The sequence below is a fragment of the Aspergillus tanneri genome (genome assembly GCF_003426965.1).
Source record: "Aspergillus tanneri strain NIH1004 chromosome Unknown AapTan_1_pilon_pilon_pilon, whole genome shotgun sequence".
NCBI lineage: Eukaryota > Fungi > Ascomycota > Eurotiomycetes > Eurotiales > Aspergillaceae > Aspergillus > Aspergillus tanneri.
The window spans coordinates 1792037-1813343 of record NW_022984628.1 but is presented as its reverse complement, the minus strand read 5'-3'; the positions used below and the strand labels follow the sequence as shown (position 1 = coordinate 1813343).

The 21307-nt window shown below is 48.1% G+C and overlaps 8 protein-coding genes across 8 annotated transcripts; 6 read left to right on the top strand and 2 right to left on the bottom strand.

The window, feature by feature from the left end:
- Nucleotides 1-1389: 1389 nt before the first annotated feature.
- Nucleotides 1390-2778, top strand: ATNIH1004_002622 (uncharacterized protein; the record flags this gene model as incomplete). Its single annotated transcript, XM_033567309.1, has 1 exon — nt 1390-2778. The coding sequence occupies one exon, from the start codon at nt 1390-1392 to the stop codon at nt 2776-2778; it is 1389 nt and encodes a 462-aa protein (XP_033429304.1).
- A 469-nt stretch (nt 2779-3247) lies between these two features.
- Nucleotides 3248-4382, top strand: LIA1 (deoxyhypusine monooxygenase; the record flags this gene model as incomplete). Its single annotated transcript, XM_033567308.1, has 2 exons — nt 3248-3738; nt 3866-4382. 2 exons carry the CDS (start codon nt 3248-3250, stop codon nt 4380-4382), a joined length of 1008 nt encoding a protein of 335 aa, XP_033429303.1.
- A 103-nt stretch (nt 4383-4485) lies between these two features.
- ZNRD1 (DNA-directed RNA polymerase I core subunit RPA12) lies at nt 4486-4980 on the bottom strand (the record flags this gene model as incomplete). The annotated part of the gene is made up of 3 exons (XM_033567307.1): nt 4486-4504; nt 4564-4795; nt 4866-4980. The coding sequence occupies 3 exons, from the start codon at nt 4978-4980 to the stop codon at nt 4486-4488; spliced, it is 366 nt and encodes a 121-aa protein (XP_033429302.1).
- A 356-nt stretch (nt 4981-5336) lies between these two features.
- Nucleotides 5337-10864, top strand: SCC2 (putative sister chromatid cohesion protein Mis4; the record flags this gene model as incomplete). The annotated part of the gene is made up of 5 exons (XM_033567306.1): nt 5337-5490; nt 5554-5743; nt 5800-5930; nt 5983-7987; nt 8047-10864. 5 exons carry the CDS (start codon nt 5337-5339, stop codon nt 10862-10864), a joined length of 5298 nt encoding a protein of 1765 aa, XP_033429301.1.
- A 706-nt stretch (nt 10865-11570) lies between these two features.
- ATNIH1004_002618 (putative NADH-ubiquinone oxidoreductase 64 kDa subunit) lies at nt 11571-13885 on the top strand (the record flags this gene model as incomplete). Its single annotated transcript, XM_033567305.1, has 5 exons — nt 11571-12387; nt 12447-12787; nt 12847-12997; nt 13055-13786; nt 13869-13885. 5 exons carry the CDS (start codon nt 11571-11573, stop codon nt 13883-13885), a joined length of 2058 nt encoding a protein of 685 aa, XP_033429300.1.
- Nucleotides 13886-14610: 725 nt separating this feature from the next.
- On the bottom strand, nt 14611-15802 carry ATNIH1004_002617 (uncharacterized protein; the record flags this gene model as incomplete). Its single annotated transcript, XM_033567304.1, has 3 exons — nt 14611-15126; nt 15333-15528; nt 15723-15802. The coding sequence occupies 3 exons, from the start codon at nt 15800-15802 to the stop codon at nt 14611-14613; spliced, it is 792 nt and encodes a 263-aa protein (XP_033429299.1).
- Nucleotides 15803-16251: 449 nt separating this feature from the next.
- On the top strand, nt 16252-18034 carry URK1 (uridine kinase family protein; the record flags this gene model as incomplete). The annotated part of the gene is made up of 8 exons (XM_033567303.1): nt 16252-16422; nt 16503-16630; nt 16703-16847; nt 16902-16944; nt 17000-17113; nt 17165-17206; nt 17260-17491; nt 17551-18034. The coding sequence occupies 8 exons, from the start codon at nt 16252-16254 to the stop codon at nt 18032-18034; spliced, it is 1359 nt and encodes a 452-aa protein (XP_033429298.1).
- Nucleotides 18035-18452: 418 nt separating this feature from the next.
- ESF1 (pre-rRNA-processing protein ESF1) lies at nt 18453-20684 on the top strand (the record flags this gene model as incomplete). Its single annotated transcript, XM_033567302.1, has 2 exons — nt 18453-18516; nt 18580-20684. 2 exons carry the CDS (start codon nt 18453-18455, stop codon nt 20682-20684), a joined length of 2169 nt encoding a protein of 722 aa, XP_033429297.1.
- Nucleotides 20685-21307: the final 623 nt, after the last annotated feature.

The following is a 21307-nucleotide window of genomic DNA, read 5'->3' as shown; positions in this document are numbered from 1 at the left end:
ATACCATATGGGATTCATCAGTCTACTTCCGGTATCAGCACTCTCAAACAATACGACCATTGAAGAAACTGATAGATTTCGTTCTTGTGGAGTAATTGCACCACCTAAAGTTGAAACACAGATAGCTTCTCCCAGAAAGTCCCCAGGTGTGAAAGTGATGCTATCATCTTCTGGACTCGACAATTACTTGGTAGATTCTTACGCATATGGCATGACAACCCTCTCTAATGCAGTGACAAAAAACTCGCAGGGGGATAATCTAGATATTTCATCTACCAAAGGTCTCTGCACGAGGTCAGTCCTGGGGGAACAAGACTAGTACTTTACTACATTTTATTTGGGGGTCAGCAGAAGACGAACGCGGCAAAGGATTGTGTTTAGCAATCATAAGGCATTATCGGGCAGTTGCTGCGAAGAAGGATCTGCCTATCTATCTTGAAGCTGGAACTCAATACTGTCGGGGTCCGGATGAAAAATTGGGATTTGTGACTGTGGGAGAGATTATTGTTGGACAAGGCAAAGCAGCATCTGATGGGATGTTGCTGGACGAAGGTCCGGGGTTTAAATGTGGGTATGGTATGGAGATCAGGCTAATAAATACAGCAAGGAGAGCTACTTGCGATTATGCGTTTATTGTTCAGGATTCAGGAGACATTCCCTCCTTAAATTGGTTGGTAAAACGCCATCCTATCTTACATACTTTATAGTAAAAAATGAAGTTGCCTGCAAAGAACAGAAAGCAGCACACTATACTTATGCCTTATTCCCCGTCAATTCCCACGCCAATAATATATTCATTCTTGATATCAAAGGATTCCCTTACTTGTTGACGTGGAAGTGGAGAAAGATGGTCCTTTAGTAACTATTCTCGAGCTTGTGTGCTATACGAAACACTAAGGGAATGAGTGGTGCAGGTGGAGCAATATTATATCAGTGAATCCCCTCCTCCTTCCCCGTATTTCCGTCCCACTGCATATAAAATACTATTGTCTTATGTATGGAGATCTAAATAACAGCAAGCCGCAACATACGTTTTGAGGAATACAATTTCGGTTTCAATTTAACACAATACGTAGCCAAGCACTGTCATGCTTGTTCAAATTGGGTCATTTACACTATGTTTCAGGGCAAATGCGATCCTTGTCAATTTGTGTTTGGAAGGCACCACAGTGTTCAAGCAAAGTCCTTCTCCTTTGCTCTTTTGGAGCACCCAAAGTTGAATATGTCCTTAACAAGGTGATATACTTATCTTGTTGAGCGGCAACATACCCTACCGTTATTAATTATTTGGGTAAGGACAGAGAGTAAATACTTATGGAGGTCACGCAAGCTAAGTGTTTAAAGAGTATAGAGCCATTGCCAGGGTATTAAAAAGAGATATAATTCACCATGAGAATCCTCTCAGCATTGCTATGGGGCTACAGTCTCGCTCTCACCGGATCCGACAAGTTCGATGCTGCCAATTACGTTAAGGATGATGTGATAATTCGGGACATCGTAATTGTTGGAGGTGGATCCACTGGAACATTTGCAGCCCTCAGTCTCCTTGACTTGGGCCAAAGAATAGTTATGGTGGAACAAGAGCCCAGGTTGGGAGGCCATACTATTGTCTACACCGAGCCCAAAACTGGCACGAAGATCGATTATGGAGTACAATCGTACCTAAACTCCTCGGTTGTTAGGGATTTCTTTGGCCGTTTCAAGATCCCCTTGACGAGGTTCTCGCTTAATGCCAATGCGACGGTATACGCCGATTTTGAGACGGGTGAGGTCTTCACAGATTTTGAGCCTGGCTTCAACTTAGAGGCCTACAGTGCTCAGGTAGAGAAATATCCGTATCTTCTCACTAGCTGGGACTTGCCTGACCCCGTCCCGGAGGATCTGCTACTACCTTTTGGAGAATTCATCACAAAGTACTCACTCCAGGATGTAGCGTATACCATTTGGACCAGGTCAAGAGGCTCTGGTAATATCCTAAGCCAACCAACAGTTTACATTCTCAAGTCATTTGGTGCCCCGTGCATTAGAGGGCTAAGGGAAGGTACCCTAGTCACCGCACACCATGATAATTCCGAGATATATGACAAGGCTCTGGAAGAACTGGGCCCCGACGCTCTTGTGTCATCTACGGTTATTGAATCTCAGCGATCAATAGATGGTGTTAGACTTATTGTGCAAACCCCTCATGGTATAAAGCTCATTATCGCGTCAAAAGCGCTTGTCAGCATTCCGCCTACTCTTGAGAACATGAGACCGTTTAGTCTCGATGACCACGAAGAAAGCCGATTTGGGAGGTTTAATAGTAGTGCTTCTTACGTCGCTCTCGTCACAGAAACTGGCCTCCCATCTGGCTATCAGTTCTTCAATACTGGTGACAGTAATAGGACATTCCGCATTCCCACGCTCCCTGCATTATACAACCTCAATCCCACGGTTGTGGATGGAATATTCTCCACCTGGTATGGGGGTCTCAAGGCTACTTCAGAGGCTGATGTTAAAGCAGAGATATCTGCAAGTATTAATCGTCTGCGTAAAGCTCTCAGAAGGTCAAATAATACTCAAGATGATAATCATGAGATTCGCTTCTTAGCCTACAAAAGCCATACCCCGATGCACTTTACTGTACCAACTGAAGACATCGGAGCCGGCTTTTATCGCGAGCTTCAAGCGTTGCAAGGACACAGAAACACCTGGTACACTGGAGCAGCGTTCCTTTCACAACACGCCGGTCCACTGTGGAATTTCACACAGGATTTGATGTCCGCTGTTCTTGCTTAGACTAGGTTTTTTCAATCTTCAGGTCGCTGTCACTGGATACAATGTTAGCATAATGCATTATTACATCCCGATGGTGGGTACTCGAGTCTACCTTAAGTATGACGCCTCTTCGGACTGCAGTGGAAGTTAATATGTATTGAGCACGTGTCTTCAGATAATCTGTAATTTTTCTATGCCTACCTAGAGGGCCTGGTACCTGCATGATCGATGCATTCGACGTGAAAGAATGTAAATCCTAAGTTCGTGAGATCAACATAGGATTTTCAAGCAAAGAAGGCGCCTAGCCACCATCCGACCCCGCCACCCCACCTAAAATTTATCTTTCGGTGATAAGATCAAAGCGAGAAGAAAAAGGGAAAAAAAAAAAATCTCCCGCATTTACATACTTCCAGTACCAACGATCTTCGTGTCATTCTTTTCTATAAATTTCGAGCATAAATTATCATCTATTAATTCTACCTGAGAAACCATGGCCCCAGTGGTATCTGGCGCAGGGGACGGTGTGGATGAGACCATCCTCACCCTTCGCAAAGTGCTCACTTCGGAGAGTGAACCCCTCGCTCGTCGATTCCGCGCCCTTTTCTCCCTGAAACATCTGGCCTGTCTGCAGCCTCCCACCGAGAAGACCCTCCCTGCGATCCAGGCCATCGCGGCCGCTTTCACTTCGCAGTCTGCTCTGCTGAAGCATGAACTTGCCTATTGTCTGGGTCAGACCCGGAACCCCGACTCAGTGGAGTACTTGCAGCATGTTGTGAAGGATACCCAAGAAGATGCGATGTGCCGTCACGAGGCCGCAGAAGCCCTGGGGGCTCTAGGTTACGAAGATAGTCTAGAGATTCTCAAGACTCTGAGAGATGATGAGAAAGAACTCGATGTTGTTCGGGAGACTTGCGATATTGCTGTGGACAGGATTCTATGGGAGAACTCCGAGGAGAGACAAGCTGAGAAGCTGAAGCCAAGGTGAGGGTTGTCTTTTCTTTTAACTATGAGGATCTCCGTGGATTTGTTTTCTTCTTGCATATTTCATGTGGATCTCATTTTCTCGCGGGAATAACAAGCCGCTAATTGTGATTCCTTTCCAATCTAGTGACTTTACTTCCATCGACCCTGCTCCACCGCTTCCAATGGCATCTAGCCAACCTTCCATCCGCGACCTGGAAAAGACCCTGCTCGATACGAAACTCCCCTTGTTCCAAAGATATCGCGCCATGTTTGCCCTCCGCGATCTTGCGTCGCCTCCAGACCTCCCTACCGCGGTCGGGGCAGTTGAAGCCCTGGCCAAGGGACTCAAGGACCCCTCTGCGCTGTTCCGTCACGAGGTTGCATTCGTTTTCGGCCAGCTCTGCCATCCCGCCTCCGTCCCGAGCCTCACAGAGACCCTCAGCAACCAAGCAGAGGCCGGTATGGTGCGGCACGAAGCCGCCGAAGCTCTGGGTAGTTTGGGTGACGTCGAAGGTGTGGAGGAGACGTTGAAGAAATTTCTGAATGATCCGGAGCAAGTGGTGAGGGACAGTATCATTGTGGCTCTGGATATGGCGGAACATGAGAAGAATGGAGAGGTCGAGTACGCCTTGCTGCCGGGCTCAGCTGTACCTGCTGCTTGAGCGATTCTCACGAGAAAAGGAAGGATTACAGTATCGCTGATTAATGATATGCTTGCTTCATAGATGTAAGTTTAAAACAAAATAGAGTTTTGGCTGTTTTTGCTTAGTTGTTCTGGGTTTCCCTATAGCCAATTGGTTAGCATTGTAGAGCCTTTGAAATACGTAGCGAATATAGCCATACTTGTGACCGCAAACACAGCGCAGGAAAACCGTGCTTCCTTCATCTGCACTGCGCAGCTGTACCGTCGTATAGTACATCTCCTTCCGTCCACATTTCGCGCAAGTATGTTGGGTGAGCGCTTCTGTTCGTTTATCCTCTGCAGTCAACGTCTGGACCGCAGATCTTTTGGCTCGGAGGGCTGATGGGAATGCGCTTGGCTTCGACTCGGAAACGATGGTTTTGGGAACAACATCTGAACCCAAAGGAAGTCAATACGATGTCTCGAAAGCAGAGATCACTCTCACAAGTGAAGTTCAACGCACCTTTATTGCGAGTCCCGCAGACGCTGCAGACAATGATCTTGGTGGGATCGCCCGAGGACTCGTCCAACAGGTTTCCACAGTCATTGCAGAAGATTAGAGAGCCAATGGCAGACATATTGATCGGACTGTCCGGGAAAGAAGGCTGACGACCGGAAAACCAAGGAGAAAAATAGTAGTTACGCTGACTACGATGGACTAATTTTTGCTGGAAAGTTTTCTGCGCACGAGCCTCCCAGCGCCAAAAATTAGTGCCGGGCGGTCAGCGGCGGCAGCGGTAGGAGCGCCGTGTGCAGGGCATTAATTATTACATCGTTTGATCTCAAAAGCAAAGGAATGGGCCGTCTGCCGTTGGGTATGGGATTCTGCTCTCTTGCCTGGTAGCCATGTCTTGGGGCAGATCATGTCTCCTTTTCTCCCCTAAAATTCCTTGTCTTTCCACTTCTATCCTCTCTTAGGGGCAATCCAGCAGCTATGGACCAAAACTGGCGTCCGGCCGTTCAGGTCGTCATCAATCAGGCGCAGGCTCACAATTCTGGTGGGCTTTCACAGCGTCAGGACAGGCCGCTGTCTGTAGAGGAAGCGTTGCAATACTCTCCTATGTCTAGCTCTCCCGTGTTTGGCCTAGGTGGGATAGTTATGGCCCTTTGAGTTAGATGTGAACGTGAACTGATACTCGTTTGTTTCTTAGATTGCATCATTCGCCCTGACGTTGGTCGACCTCCAACCACGACTTCAATTAATTATGTCCTCCAGTCCGGTAGAACGGCCTTGAGTGATCTTAACGGCGAGATCCAGTCCGGACGTGATGAGTCCAATCGTCTAGAGACGTCCCGGGAATACCTGCAACAAGTATTGGATGGTGACAGGCTGACCGAATTGTAAGGATGATATGTGCCTCAACCTGATGAGATATCTTGCTCACCCACGTTTACAGTAAGTTTAAGTTGCCGGTAGGGGTTGGCAAGACCCAACGCGCGCCCCCTCCGTCAGACCAAGTCCCTGGTCGCGAAAGTCTTGGCTCGTTTGCAAGAATGATGCTGGACTCCACGGATATAGCGTTTCGCTGTAAGCTTATTTTGGACTACATATTTACGGTATGATAGCTAACGAGATGTAGATCCAACCGTACCCCAGACAGAAGCTGGAAAAATACCACAAAAAGCAAGTTCTTGGAATCAAAAAGCCCATGCCGCAAACAAGCAAACGTCTGCGTCCTATAATCAGCAGGGGCCCCAGTCAAGTCAACTGTCCGTTATCATTCCTGTAAAGCCGATACCGTCGCACGGAGATAACCGTGGTGCAACGAAGAGGAGAAAGCTTAATGCTCAAGGAGAGGACACTCTGGCCACAATACGTTTAAAAGACCAAAAGGAGGAAGCAGACGCTGCTTTGGTGAAACTACAGGACCTTCTTCACGAAATCTTCGAATCAGAAGACCAACTTGATCCAGGGACGTCATCCAATATAGTCTCTGAACAGCCGAATTCTATTTTCACCACCCCTCATGCTCTCGATGCTAGTGGGCTTATTCTCACTTCAGATGCCCATAGTCGCCTTCAGAAAGCTATCCGAAAGGTTGTGGGTTTCAAAAGGCTTCAGGACATTCCGTCAGAATACCTGAACAGAATCCAGAAACTATGTGAAAAGCCCATTATTGCCGCGCAATCACCAGATTTGAGACTGGACAATCCTTCAAATGAAGGCGGAACTCAGGATTGGCTAAAGAAGTTGGACGATATACACAATGCCCTTCTTGCCGTGGGTACACTGCTGCAGACAATGTCCGGCTCGCAGAGCGAACGTGATCTTTGCCCTGAGGATCTGATTGAAGCCATACCGAATGTCCTTAACCAGGTCTTCGATCATTGCATTATCCCTGCTGTTGAATCACGCCCCGGCGGAAAAGAAGCCAAGTATTTTGAGTTCTTTTCCTCTCAGAGACGTGTCACTGGGGGGGTTATTCAGCAAAGCAAAAAAGTTCTTACAGTTTTTGCTGATTTTCTAGCACGGATCGATGTCTCTGAGGGAACGGTGACCGCAACGGAGTTCTTTGCTGCTAAGTTGATATTCGTGGAAAATGCTCACACAGAAAAGGACTCCGCAGTTGGGTTTCAAAAGTACGAGTCCGTCCGTCGTGGCGCAATGGATGTTCTCGCAAAGATATTTTCCAAGTACCCAAATCAGCGACCCTTCATTCTTGACGAGATCTTAGTATCACTAGAGAAACTTCCATCGACCCGACAAAGTGCCAGGCAGTTTAAACTTTCCGATGGCAAGAATATCCAACTTCTTACAGCATTGGTTATGCAACTTGTGCAGACAACTGCCTTGGAAGTACCTTCCTTTAGGTCAGCAAAGAGGAAGCTAGCAGCGAAAGCCGGTGATGAAGATGACGACGGCCTTGGGGATGGAAATGGGGTGGATAACGATGAAGAATCAGAAATGTCACTAGAGCAACTTGCTACGAAAGTTAATCGCCTCTATGATAATGCAGTTCGCAGTGCCCAGTACATCGTCAAGTTCATTGTGCAGCGAGCAATGGCGTCGACAAAAACTGGCGACCAGCCGTACCGAAACATCCTCGATCTCTTTACTGAAGACTTGATCGGCGTACTGGGATCCACAGATTGGCCTGCGGCCGAATTACTTCTTCGTATCATGGCCTCTCATATGGTTGGTATAGCTGACCAAGACAAGAGTCCTGCTACTACAAAGAGCATGGCCCTTGAATTGCTCGGATGGATGGGTTCTGCCATATCTGACCTAATTGTCACTGCCCAACACTTAGTTCCGGCAATGGAAGAGTCTGACAGTAATCTCACCGATTATCTAAGACAATTATTCGATGATTATTCGAACCGTGCCTTACATCCTCAAGATCTTGTGGTTGCAGAGGGGCCTTATCGGATGACTCTCGAGTATTTTATACAAGACCGTAACTCTGACACCTGGCAGCTCGCTAGTGCACGGGGATATTTTCTGGCGCAGTGGGCGAAGACTTTTTGCTCTGTATATTACAATCCTGAAGATAAGGACGAGGTGACGTACGACGACGACAGCGAAGATTTGACCGAGCTTTTTTCCAAGCTCCTATCTGACCCGCTGTGGTTGGAGACCCACAAGTAAGAACATAGGACATGGACATCCCATTATGGAGCCGAAGCTAACAGTTCCTGTCCAGGCATTTCGACAGTGTATCCTCCGCACATGGAAGATTCGCATATATCCTGACGGTCTTAAATTCAAGCTTTTGTAAAGCTTTCGACACGATTCTGAAAGTTCTTCTCAACTCAATTACTAGTGACCAGGCCAAGGTCCGAAGCCGCAGCCTGAAGAGTGTAATTTACATGCTCGAGAAGGACCCGAGTCTTCTCGATAGGGATACGTCAGTCATGCGTGTGATTCTTCGGTGCGCAACTGATGCATCTCCCATGGTGCGTGATTCCGCGCTATCTTTGATTGCCAAATGCATTACCTTGAAGCCGAAGCTTGAAGAGGATGGTTGCCGCAGCATTTTGACCTGCGCTGCGGACGCAACCGCGGGTGTGAGGAAGAGGTGCATCGGCTTACTTAAAGATGTTTACCTTAAAACGTCTCGCGCTGAGTTAAAACTAGCGATTCTGGACAGTTTTCTCCAGCGGACGGGTGATCCGGAAGAAAGCGTGGTTTCATTGGCTTGTCAGACATTCGAGGAGATATGGCTAGCACCTTTCTACGACCTTATCGATTCCACGCAAGATGGCTCAAAGTTGAATGTTGGCTTAACTGAGCGAGTGACGCTGATTGTCAGTTTGGTGCAGCGCAGTGAAACAGCTCTTGAGACCCTCGGTGTTTGTCTTAAAAAGATCTTATCTGATAAATCCCGGTCTTCAGCCTTGAACTTCAAGGTGTGCAAGGCGCTGGTATCCACGATGTTTGAGAAGTTGGTTGAAGACAATGATTGTTCAGGCAAAGAATTTCAGCAGGCACTGTTGCATACGATTACTGTGTTCGCGAAGTCAAACGCTAAGCTGTTCCGTCCTGACCAGCTGGAAACTCTTCACCCGTACATTGGGCATCTTGCGACAGCAGAGGATCTCTTTTTGTTCCGATCTGTCGTCGTGATATACCGTTGCGTCTTGCCATTCCTGTCGTCCACTCATCACACCCTTCTCAAGGAAGTTCAAAATGATCTCTTCAAAAGCGTTGCCAAACTTGCTCGTTCGGAACTTAACGAAGTTATGGCCTGTCTTTGGACCATTAACGGAGTTTTGAATAACACGGACAGACTCGTAAAGCTAACGATCTCTGTGCTCAAGCCTATACAACATTACAGAAACATTGAGCTTTCCGACAATGCCAATACTGCCGTCTTAGCCCGGGCCAAAAGCTATATACGAATTGCAGGCTGTGTTGGACGGCATTGTGACCTAGAAAAATACGAACCGCACTTCAAGAACGCTTTTCCCTCTTGGAAAGGTGGCTCCGTCGCTGGTTTGATGGTAGACGCCATTATGCCTTTTACTCTTCCCCATCAACCTCTTGAACTGAGGGTGATGGCCCTCGAAAGCTTAGGCTCAATCTGCCAATCCTGGCCAGCCCAGTTCAGCCGAGAAGAGCCAAGAAAGATCTTGTCCATGGTGTTCAAGGAGGACAACCCGAGCCTTCAAAACATTGTATTGAGGGCATTCGCAGATTTCTTCGCGATGCACGAAGGTCGGACTGAGAAGTCCGTCATGCCAGCTGCAGAAGTTGCAGATCAAGAAAATTTTACAAGATTAGGAGGGTCGATGAAGGCTAGCGACAATGATGGGGCGGCTGCATTGATTGCCCAGCATTTTCTACAGAGCATGCTTCGCGTTGCACAATCACGACAGGATTCGTATGCTCTAACTGCTATTGAGTTAATTGCTAGTATCAACCGCCAAGGCCTTGTGCATCCAAAGGAGTGTGCCGGCGTTCTGGTTTCTTTGGAAACGTCAACTGTTCCTGCTATCGCGAAGGTTGCGTTTGAAACCCACAAGATGCTTCACCAGCAGTATGAATCCATGTTTGAAAGAGAATATATGCGCGCTGTCCAGGAGGCTTTCTATTATCAGCGTGACGTGGTAGGCGACTCCAGCGGTGCTCTCAGCCGCCCATTTGTTGCGAAGCTTGCGCCGTTGTTTGAAATCGTTAAAATTAGCAACAGTCGGTATCAGAAGAAGTTTCTCGCAAACCTTTGCGCAAAGGTCGATTTTGAACTGAAAAAACTCGATGCTACCTGCAACCCTCCAGAGCACCTTTTGCTTGCCCGATTTGTGTCCCAGAATCTCGCATTCTTTGACTACGCGCAGCACACTGAACTTGTACCAACGATTGGCTGTATGGAGCGCATCGTCTCTGCGACTGGTACGGTTGTAGCCCACTCGATTGAAACTGAGCTCTTTCCCGGCAAAGTCGAGCCTCCACAGCCGGATGGATTCTCTATGCCCGTAGCAGAAGGTCCCGGTGCTGTGGCGCCCTTGCAGCAGGTCAGCCCGGAAACATTACGGCTACTGGCCACCGCAGCTGCAGCTCTGTCAATGCTCTGGGAAGCGCGAACCTACCTTCGCCGCCTTTATGGAGTGACTGCCCATACGCGAGATAAGGGGAGCAAGGGTGTGAAAGATCTTAACAAGTCAGCTACAAAGGTCCATGGAGTGACCGGTGATAAATTCTGGGATGCTATCCAACGAAACATGGCAATATTGGACAGCGAGGAAAACATGCTCAACAAGTGCCGCGAATTCGCCACATTGCTTGCCATCGATGACGAATTCAAAGTCGGGGAAGAAGAGGATGTGGATGGAGATAGCTTTGATGACCTTGAAGACCCTGGCACCGGCACTGCAGGAGGACCGGTCAGTGGACAGCGTCCGGCAAAGCGAAAGAACTCCATTCCAGGGCAGAATCCCGTCAAGCGACCCCGGGGCAGGAAGCCTGGAAGTGGAAAGAAACGGGCCAGCATGGAGCCTGACGGGGAGTTGGACTGGCACTGAGAGGGAGCACGTCCATCCAGCCTTGTTGATTCGACTAAGAATAGTCAACTTTTGTACTTTGACAGCTTATCTCATAGAGGCCGCATATGGGACAGGATACTGGAGTTTGGGATATCTGGGGAGCTTTCTATTATTTTGCGACATCTTCATTTGCGTCTGATGGGGTGGGAGGATTCCCTTTATTTATGCCTTGTTTCTTCTTTCTTATTCACCTTCCCATTCAGTCCCTATCTTCGGAGCACGTTATTCAACTGGTGACGGCGCATGTGGAAGGACCATCCGTTGCCATGCTACCCATGACATCTATACTGCTGATAGGCCCGGGGCCGTATACTCACTCCTCCAGTGTATATCTTCCAAAATCATTCTTAGCGAAAGAATTAGTTGTTCCATAGAGCCAACTTCTTTCTTTAGATTATTTAAACACTGACCGCCAAGCCGGCAACCAAGCCGGGCGGGTCCAGAGAGCCTTGGCCCATGACGTACGCCGCCAGTTCCCTTTCGCTTCGTGGTTCTTCGTTTCGCTGGCTTCCTGACTCTCTCTGTTCGTGCAAGACTAATTCCGCTTATTTCTGGTCCATCACCCATTCTTCGTCGCTGTTCATGACCGTACTCATTCTTGAGATACTCAATTAATTGACTGTGTCCCTCTTGACTGGCCTGTTCTCCCTCCCGCCTCCAGACACCAACCCCTTCCCAACAAGCCATGAGCGCAGCGTTGCTCCGGAGTCGGCTGGAGACTACGGCGTTGAGGAGGGTATTGCTGTTGCCAGGTCGATTCTATACCTCAAAGTCGCCCTCTTCCTCCAGGTGTTCTGCTGCCCAAGTATTGTGCCCCCGTCGCAGCCTAGTGCCTCAATATCTAGCGTCGCGTACCTTTTTCAATAGTCGTATATCGTCTCGACACAAGTCAACAACAGCGGACTCACCCGAGGCCCGGCGAACATCGACTGTCATCAATGCCTTCGTCAAAACATTTACGTACTGTGGCTTTTTCATTGTCATGAGTGGTGCTGTGGTGCTGGGATTCTTCATCTACGATGCGACTACGTACCGTGAACAACCTAGTGCCGAAGACATTCCGGTCTCCGAATTGGCGCTGAATCCCCGACGCGGAGGTCCTAAGAACCTGCCCATCGCCGAGTCCTTGGTGGGGGATTATGACTCTGAACAGATGCAGGAACAAAAGGACAAGCCGAGATTGGTGATCCTTGGTACTGGTTGGGGAAGCGTTGCGCTTCTGAAACAACTTCGCCCAGGCGATTACCATGTCACAGTTGTCTCGCCCACAAACTATTTCCTGTTCACGCCCATGTTGCCTTCGGCCACGGTCGGCACGCTCGGGCTGAGGTCTCTCGTTGAACCTGTGAGACGCATTATCCAACGAGTTCACGGTCATTTCTTGAAGGGAGAAGCGATGGATGTTAATTTCTCGGAGAAATTGGTGGAAGTGTCCCAGGTTGATGCCAATGGGCAGAGACAGAACTTCTATCTTCCATACGACAAGCTTGTCATTGGCGTTGGTAAGTGCCGTTCTTTGGGGAGCTGTGTTCCGAGAATCTCACCTAACTGTGTGGTCCAGGATGTGTAACGAACCCACACGGTGTCAAGGGTTTAGAGAATTGCCATTTCTTGAAGACCATTGACGATGCTCGTCAGATCAAGAATCAGGTCCTCGAAAACATGGAGCTGGCCTGTCTGCCAACAACCTCCGACGAGGAGCGCAGGCGACTACTCTCGTTCGTCATCTGTGGCGGAGGTCCGACTGGCGTGGAATTTGCAGCTGAGCTGTATGACCTGCTCAATGAAGATCTGCTGCATGCCTTCCCCAAGATCCTGAGGAACGAAATCTCCGTCCACATCATTCAGAGCCGGTCTCATATCCTCAACACCTACGATGAAGCCCTCTCTCAATATGCTGAAGTATATAACATTGCCTTTACATCCCCAGCGAGGACGAATTCCAAAACTAACTTTGGTAGACCCGCTTCGCGCGTGACCATGTCGACGTCCTGACGAATTCTCGTGTCAAAGAAGTCCGCGATGATAAAGTCGTGTTCACTCAAGAGGAGGATGGGAAGACTGTTACGAAAGAGATCCCAATGGGCTTCTGCCTGTGGTCCACTGGTGTCTGTAGGTGAATTGAATAGCTTCCTTGTGTTGCTTCACGTGGCTTAACGGACCCTATAGCTCGAGCCGAACTTTGCCGAAAGCTTTCAGACAAGTTAGCAAGCCAGAACAACAGGCATGCGCTTGAGACAGACTCTCACCTCCGCCTCATCGGTGCCCCTCTGGGCGACGTGTACGCCATTGGCGACTGCTCCACCGTGCAGAACAAAGTCGCCGACCATGTCATGTCAGCCCTACGAACGATCGCCTGGGAGAGAGGCAAGGACCCTGAGAAAATGCACCTTACATTCAGGGAATGGCAAGAAATTGCCTTGCGGATCAAGAAGCGTTTCCCGCAGGCCTCCAATCATCTCCGTCGACTAGACAAACTGTTTGAAGAGTATGACACGGACCGCTCCGGGACTCTTGAATTCAACGAGCTGTCCGAGCTCCTTCACCAAATTGACACCAAGCTCACCTCTTTGCCCGCCACCGCCCAGCGCGCCAACCAGCAGGGCGAGTATCTAGGCCGAAAGTTGGCCAAGATTGCCGCCGCTCTTCCCGGTATGAGAGCCAACGAGATGGACTACGGCGATTTGGACGAAACAGTCTATAAGGCCTTCAAGTACCGACACCTCGGTAGTCTAGCCTATATCAGCAACGCTGCTATATTTGATTTCGGTGGCCATAACTTCAGCGGTGGTGTGCTGGCCATGTATCTCTGGCGTAGCATCTACTTCGCGCAGAGTGTCAGCCTTCGCACCCGAGTTATGCTTGCGATGGACTGGGCCAAACGATCACTTTTCGGAAGAGGTTGGTTCTCGTCCTGTCCTGTCTTGTCCTTTGTTATTTCTTGGTATCCATATTCCTTTCCGTGGCTAATATATCTCTCCAGATCTGATGAGTTTCTAAACAAAAATATGCATTACATTTATCATAGCTCAATGATGTTCTCGTATATCTGTCGACTTAAAATGGTTTGGATAATCTGTTGTATTGGGAGGCCTTTGCATAGCCCTGTACACTTATATCAATCTCATAATTCTATATAGCACGTATATGATAATCTATTATGTTGTTTAATCGACAAATAAAAACTATACCTACTCAGCGTTCATGACAATAGCTGGACATATGTGCCCCTATCCGGATTGGATTTAAATATCGGATGTGTAAATATATGTAATTTAATTTATATCTGTTGAATGCCTGCGTGTCGTTTGGGATGAAGTTGTTAACAGGTTTTATGTATTGTTCCGCCAACTTTGAAGCAATCTGCCTAGGCAGTGTAGGGTATGTTGAGTATAATCCTAAAGATCATTAAAAGCTAATATGCATAGCCTTTTGGTTGAGTCGCATAGACATAGGGTACCTCAACAGTGTAATTACTTCGCACTACCATCAGGTTTGTAGTATAAGCCTTTACCCCTTCCATTCAATGCTTCATTTACTTCATTTACAGTAAAATTTACAATGTAATATCAAATGGTCTAGCAAAATTGACTTGGTATTTGTAGTAAGGGATCATGTTACAAAAAATAGCAGATAAACCTGCGCCAAAACACCTCGCTATAATTACTGGGTGCGGACTCCTGGGAAGTGCTGGCTGAGCGAATAGAGCATAATAGGGCATCATATCACGAGATCATCGGATCAACGTCTCCGCTATTGGTCATTACAGTGTCATTAGAGGTGCCATTTCGACTGGCCTTCGTGGCGTCTTGGTCACTATTGCTGTTATCACCAAGCCCAAAGTCCAGCTTTTCGGGGATGTCCTTCTTAGCTTCGCGAGCTTTCTGCTCGGCCCAAGTGCGCAATTTGACGAGGTTTCGCAGCCGGGCCTCTTTACGGGCACCTTGGCTTTGTAGTATGGCCTCATTGACGCTGGTGGCGATCTCCTTACGTAGGTCTGGGTGGAGAAGTGGGGCAAGAGATGGGGTGAGATTTTCAGGCGGGAAGATCAAGAGAGCAAGGGTTCGCTCGAGATCTTCTAGGAACTGAGGATTGGTGGGTGCCCGGGGAGCAAGTTGCAAAGTCGCGAACTCAAGGGCAGGACTGATGTCCCCATCAGGTTTAGATGTGCATGTGCGTATCAACTCCACGAGCTGCAGACGTAGCAATGCGAAATGCAACGACTGGTTTTCATCCAGGATCTATGGTCAAAAACGGTCAGTAATTGCTTCGACCAAGACACTATGTATGCGTGATCATATGTTGTATGCAAAGTTGCTATTCATACTGAGGACTGAAGATGTTTGTTTTTCGTCAAACCTCAAAGAAGTTTTACGAGTGGTGCATGAAACAAGGTATAATCCTAGCAAACGGAAAGGAAACGTGGATATAGTGTGGAAGTACATACCTGAGGGTTGAGCTCGTTTATTTTCTCGATCGCAGCCTGTATATTACCAGAGTGGATCGCAGTCCGAATCGCTACTCTTTCTTGGATAGAATCAACATCCATTTTAGGCTGGATATTGGCTTCAACTGCAAATTTCTTCGCAGCAGCGGGATAGCCATTGGTGATGAGGTAGTCCATAACCAAGTCATTGATGTCACTGAATAGACCACATTAGTCGCTGCGTATAGACGCGAACTGGAATGGACCAAGGCACTTGGTAGAAAGAAGGTGATTCAGAAGGACAAGTTAATGTGTTTCTCCTCAAGGGTATTCAGAGAGATTCCCAACTTGATTTGAAGATACATCATGCAAGGTAGAACTGTGAAAGCAAGCGGCTAAGAGGAAACTCACGTCTTGGATGGTTTGACCTCGTCAACCTTCCGCTCGAACTGATGCCATGTTGGCGTTGTTGTTGAGGAAGTGGGAGACATCTGCTTGTTTCCCGTTAAAACAAAGCATCCACGCACGTACAACACGCCGGGAAGCATACGTAATTAGCAGAAGACATGGTACGGTTGTGGAAGACAATGCTAGGACAATTAAATGCCCTGTGAGTTGAATTCAGGCCGTCTGTGAAGATGGAGAGCTTCGCAGACGGGAGCCATGAGGATGCTGAGAGAGAGAGAAGAAGAGAAGAGGAAATGAAAATCGAAAGAAATGTAGCAGGTGCTGTTGGTCACGTTTTTTCTGCAAGCGAAAGTCACGGGTCAATGCTAAGCCCAAATGGTGCAGCCGCCGGCACTAGCCGCGTTGGGACTAAGCCGACCTCCACTTCAGCGTCTACACAGAAGTAGTAATCGAAACCTTCTTATCGGCCACTTTGTGTGTGCTATGTGGCAAAGGGCCTGAATTGCCCGTATCGACAGGTCCGAAAAGAAGCATGGAATCGACTCCGCCTGTGTATTCGACTGCTACTGAGAACAGCTACTCTCCACCATGGGCAGATTTGAGTATTATTGGCATCGCTGGTAGCTCCGGTTCCGGCAAGACCTCTGTGGCTATGGAAATCGTGAAGTCACTGAACCTGCCATGGGTGGTCATCCTCGTAATGGTATTATCTTTGTTTACTTCACACTCAATGAGAACACGAATATGGAAGGAGTCTGCAGCTTCTAACATTGGTTGCTACAGGACTCATTTTACAAGAGCTTGACCCCGGAGCAACATGCCAAAGCGCATAGGAATGAATATGACTTTGACTGCCCCGATGCCTTGGACTTCGATGTCTTGGTGCAAACCTTAAAGGACTTAAAACAAGGGTACCTTACACAGCCCACATCGTAACTCGGGTGGTTTGTAAGGTAGCTAACAACACCTCCACCCATAATAAGGAGGAAGGCAGATATCCCCGTTTATTCATTCGCCCAGCATCAGCGTCAGCCCCAGACGACCACTCTTTATTCTCCTAGAGTGTTAATATTGGAGGGTATCTTGGCTTTACATGACCCCAGGATCAATGACCTTTTGGATGTCAAGGTACGATCTGCCCTGCCCATTAACTTGTCCACTATGCTGATTAGCGTTTTTCAGATCTTTGTAGAAGCAGACATGGATGTCTGTCTGGGACGCAGAAGTGGGTGCTCTCATAGCCTTCACAAGGGAGGTCCTCTAATAGAAAACGAAGCTAGTCATGCGCGACGTCCGGGAGAGAGGAAGGGACATTGACGGAATCATCAAACAATGGTTTAACTACGTCAAACCGTCCTACAAGTACTATGTAGAGCCTCAGCGGTCTGTCTCTGGTAAGCTGGTCATGTGAGTATTTTAATTTCCTGACTGATAGGAAGTTCTAGACATTATAATCCCTCGTGGTATCGAGAACAAAACGGCTATTGGTAGGAAATAGCATCCACTCTCCTCTTTTTGGGCTGTTGACTGAATAATACAGATATGGTGGTAAAGCACATTCAACGAAAACTTGAGGAGAAATCAGAAAAACACAGTGCAGAGTTACGCAAACTGGGATTGATTGCCTCAGAATTGCAACTTTCTTCGAATGTGATAGTGATGCCTGAAACGTCCCAGTTTATTGCGATGAACACAATCCTCCAGAACCCGGAAACTGAACAGGTTGACTTTGTGTTCTATTTTGACCGAATTGCTTCCTTGTTGATTGAGAAGTAAGTCACTCGCCTACAAACGCACATACTGGTCACCCCAGTTGATATCCTTTTGATAGGGCTTTGGACAATACCTTGTATACCCCATCGACGGTGCAAACACCTCAGGGGACGACATACAGTGGGTTAAACCCATCAGGAGTAATGTCTGCTGTCGCAATCTTACGAGGGGGTTCCTGTCTTGAGACAGCTCTTAAGCGAACCATTCCTGATTGTATTACTGGTCGAGTGCTTATTCAGACCAATGCCCGGAATGAAGAGCCCGAGCTGCACTACCTAAAGCTGCCTCCTGGTATTGAACAACATGCCACGGTCATGCTGCTGGACCCTCAAATGTCCAGCGGAGGAGCTGCCTTGATGGCAGTCCGTATTTTGATTGACCATGGAGTAGAGGAGCAAAGAATTGTGTTTGTGACATGTGCAGCAGGGAAAATTGGGCTTAAGCGATTGACTACAGTATATCCCCAGGTCAAGGTCATTGTTGGACGGATCGAGGAGGAGCAAGAACCTCGATGGATGGAGAAGAGATATTTTGGTTGTTGAACAGTTGAAGGATGAGCTTGGTATGTCTGATATGATTGGTGTTTATATTGTGCATACAGTTATGCAATATAGTCTCGTATATAGGAAATTTTGAATATTGTCAGATATAACACCACACCACAAAAAGTAGCGCTGCTACAATTTGCACGTAGTACTCAGTAGTATATCTGCCTATTCTGACAAATAATTATATACGTGCCAAAGAGACTTTCACGAGTCGGCGTCGCTCCGTGTGCGCACGGACCATATACCAAGTAGAATCTTTGGTTCGGGCGCTAAGAAAATTATCCTTATCGCATTTTAATCAGCCACTTTTATTAGCTGCTGTCCGGTAAATTCGCAGGTTTTATTGTGACCTTTCTATTTGCTCTACCAGTGAAATAGGTTTCGTTTTCCTTTCGCTTGTGGACTAGCCACAATGCCTGATCAAAAGAAGTCGAAAAAGGGCGGCGGTGCCAAAAGCCAGGCCGACTCGGTGATCAGTACGTCTTTTCCATTTTGTTTGAGCCATGCACGAACTAACTTTTTTTCGTTCACTCTCATAGGGGATCCTCGATTTGCCAATATCCAAACTGACCCTCGGTATCGTCTCCCTAGCAAGCGCCAAACCCATGTGAAACTCGACAAACGTTTCGCGCACATGCTGCGTGATAAAGACTTTTCTCGGAACGCTGCAGTTGACCGGTACGGACGCAAGCTTGCTCACGATGATACGAAAAAGCAACTGGAAAGATTCTACCGACTGGAGGATCAAGATGAGGATGAAAACCAAGAAGTCAGCGGTGATGATGACGAGGAGGTCCTCAAGGAATTAAAAAAGGCTGATTCTTACGATCCTGCACGGGATGGAGGGTTCTCGTCCTCTTCATCAGAGGAGGAGACCAGTGATGACGACGACGGGGATGAAGATGAAGACGAAGCAGAGCTTGAAGCTGGGGATGAGCTGGAGTTCCCCGACAAGCAACAGGCCAGCGTACCCACGGGTGGCGTGACGGATCGCATTGCTGTGGTGAACCTCGACTGGGATAATATCCGGGCAGCGGACTTGATGGCAGTGTTTTCCAGTTTTGCCCCTGCGGCTGGCCGTGTACTGAAGGTCTCCGTCTTTCCCAGCGAGTTTGGAAAGGAGCGAATGGAGCGGGAAGAAACGGAGGGTCCCCCTCGGGAGATTTTTGCCTCAGGCGAAGGTGACGAGACTAGTGATGAAGTTGAGGAAGAATTTGACTCCGAAGAAGAAGAAGAAAATATTAAAAAGTCTATGCTCAAGGAGGACAAGGGCGAGGAATTCAACTCTACACAGCTACGGAAGTATCAACTGGAGCGTCTCCGCTACTTCTATGCTATTCTCACGTTCTCGTCCAAAGAAGTTGCAAAGCATGTATATGACCTAGTGGATGGTGCAGAATATCTATCGAGTGCCAACTTTTTCGACCTCCGATTTGTGCCTGAAGATACTGACTTTTCCGATGACAAACCCCGCGATGAATGCACTCGGATTCCGGATGGCTATCAGCCCAACGAATTCGTCACCGACGCGTTACAGCATAGTAAAGTTAAACTAACATGGGACATGGAGGACAAGTCGCGCAAGGAAGCCCAGGCTCGCGCTTTTCGTGGCAGCCGAAAAGAAATCGACGAAAACGACCTGAAAGCTTATCTCGCTAGCGACAGCTCCGATGACGACGAGGATGGGGGTGATGAGACTGTGGAAGTCATTGATGCTACAAAGGGGAATGAGACCAGGTCAAAGGTCTCTAGGAAGGATGACGAGAGGCAGCGCATGCGCGCTCTCCTAGGGTTAAGCTCGGAGCCATCACAGTCCGCTAAATCTGATGGGCCTGTTGGTGAAATGGAGGTCACTTTTACTTCCGGTCTTGCGGGGGGTCGCAAAGGAGATAGCATCTTCGAGAATGAGCCCGAAAAGGAAGAATCTACGCTTGAAAGGTATGTGCGCAAAGAGCGTGAGAGGAAGAAACGGAGAAAGGAGAAACTGAAGGCCGCCAAACGGGGCGATGCCGATAATGAGGGCGATGGTTGCGTCGATGACGAAGCGGAAGATCAGGGTGTAACAGGGGAAGAGAAAGAAGATCTGGGCTTCAACGATCCCTTCTTTGACGACCCTAGCGAGAAGGCAACTACCACAGCTCGTCGTAAGGAGGAGAGGAGAAAGAAGCGGGCAGAACGTGCAGCCGAAGAAGCGGCCGAAGCGGCCAAGCGTGCCGAGTTAGAGCTGCTAATGATGGACGATGACAACAAAGGGGTCCAGCATTTTGACATGAATGCGATCCAGAAGGCAGAGAAACAAGCCGCAAAGAAGAAGAAAGGCAAGGGTAAAGGCAAACCGCCTCCTGAAATTCAAGATGACTTCCAGATGGATGTCAGCGATCCTCGATTTTCCCGCCTATTTGACAGCCATGAGTTTGCGATTGATCCGACTAATCCCAGGTTTAAGGGTACGTCAGGCATGAAAGCGCTGTTGGATGAAGGACGGAAGCGGCGAAGGGATCGTGATGAGCGTGGGGACGAAGATGAGGCCAATAGGCATGACAAGATGACGAAAAAGAAGCATAAGAAGAATACTCTCAAGGAGGGTAATGAAGATCTGAAGAGCTTGGTGGATAAAGTGAAGCAGAAATCACAGAAGAAGTAGTGGAGAAACAGCTTATATGATGTTTAGGATACCTACTTGTTACTATTTTCATGTACTTGCATCGTGCTGTGGCTAGAATGCTTACATTCAACTGAAATTGAGATACAACTTATTTCTGAGTCATTCTTCCCCACCATCCCTGTTCCCTGTAATACGAGCGACTTCTATTGAAATTCCTGCAAAGGCTCCCTGGAATACGGCGCTTGTCATCTGCAAGATGAGGTGGTTGTGCACCCAATGCGTGCCACTGCATGCGATGAGGCTGAGATCATGTGCATGGCTTCCTCACCGCCCTTTCATTCCATCCCGACTTCTTCGTCCTTCTTCACCCCTCTCTCCACGTCTTGGTCACTATTCCTCACGGCTTGCATTTCTCGGCCACACATTTTATGGTCTTAAACCCTGACTCCACGGTGTTAGGTCCCACTTCCACCGTCAATTACCCCTCAATTGCTTTCAACTCCCACCATTTCGGCTATCCAATACTCCCTCCCATTGTCACTAATCCTCCGACCATGGTTATTGTCCGGCAGGGTTGAAGGATGGGGAACCGCAGTGTCTTCTGATATAGCTGTTTTGCTGTTTTCTGTCCGTTTTCTTTAGTGGTTTATTACGTGGTCTTC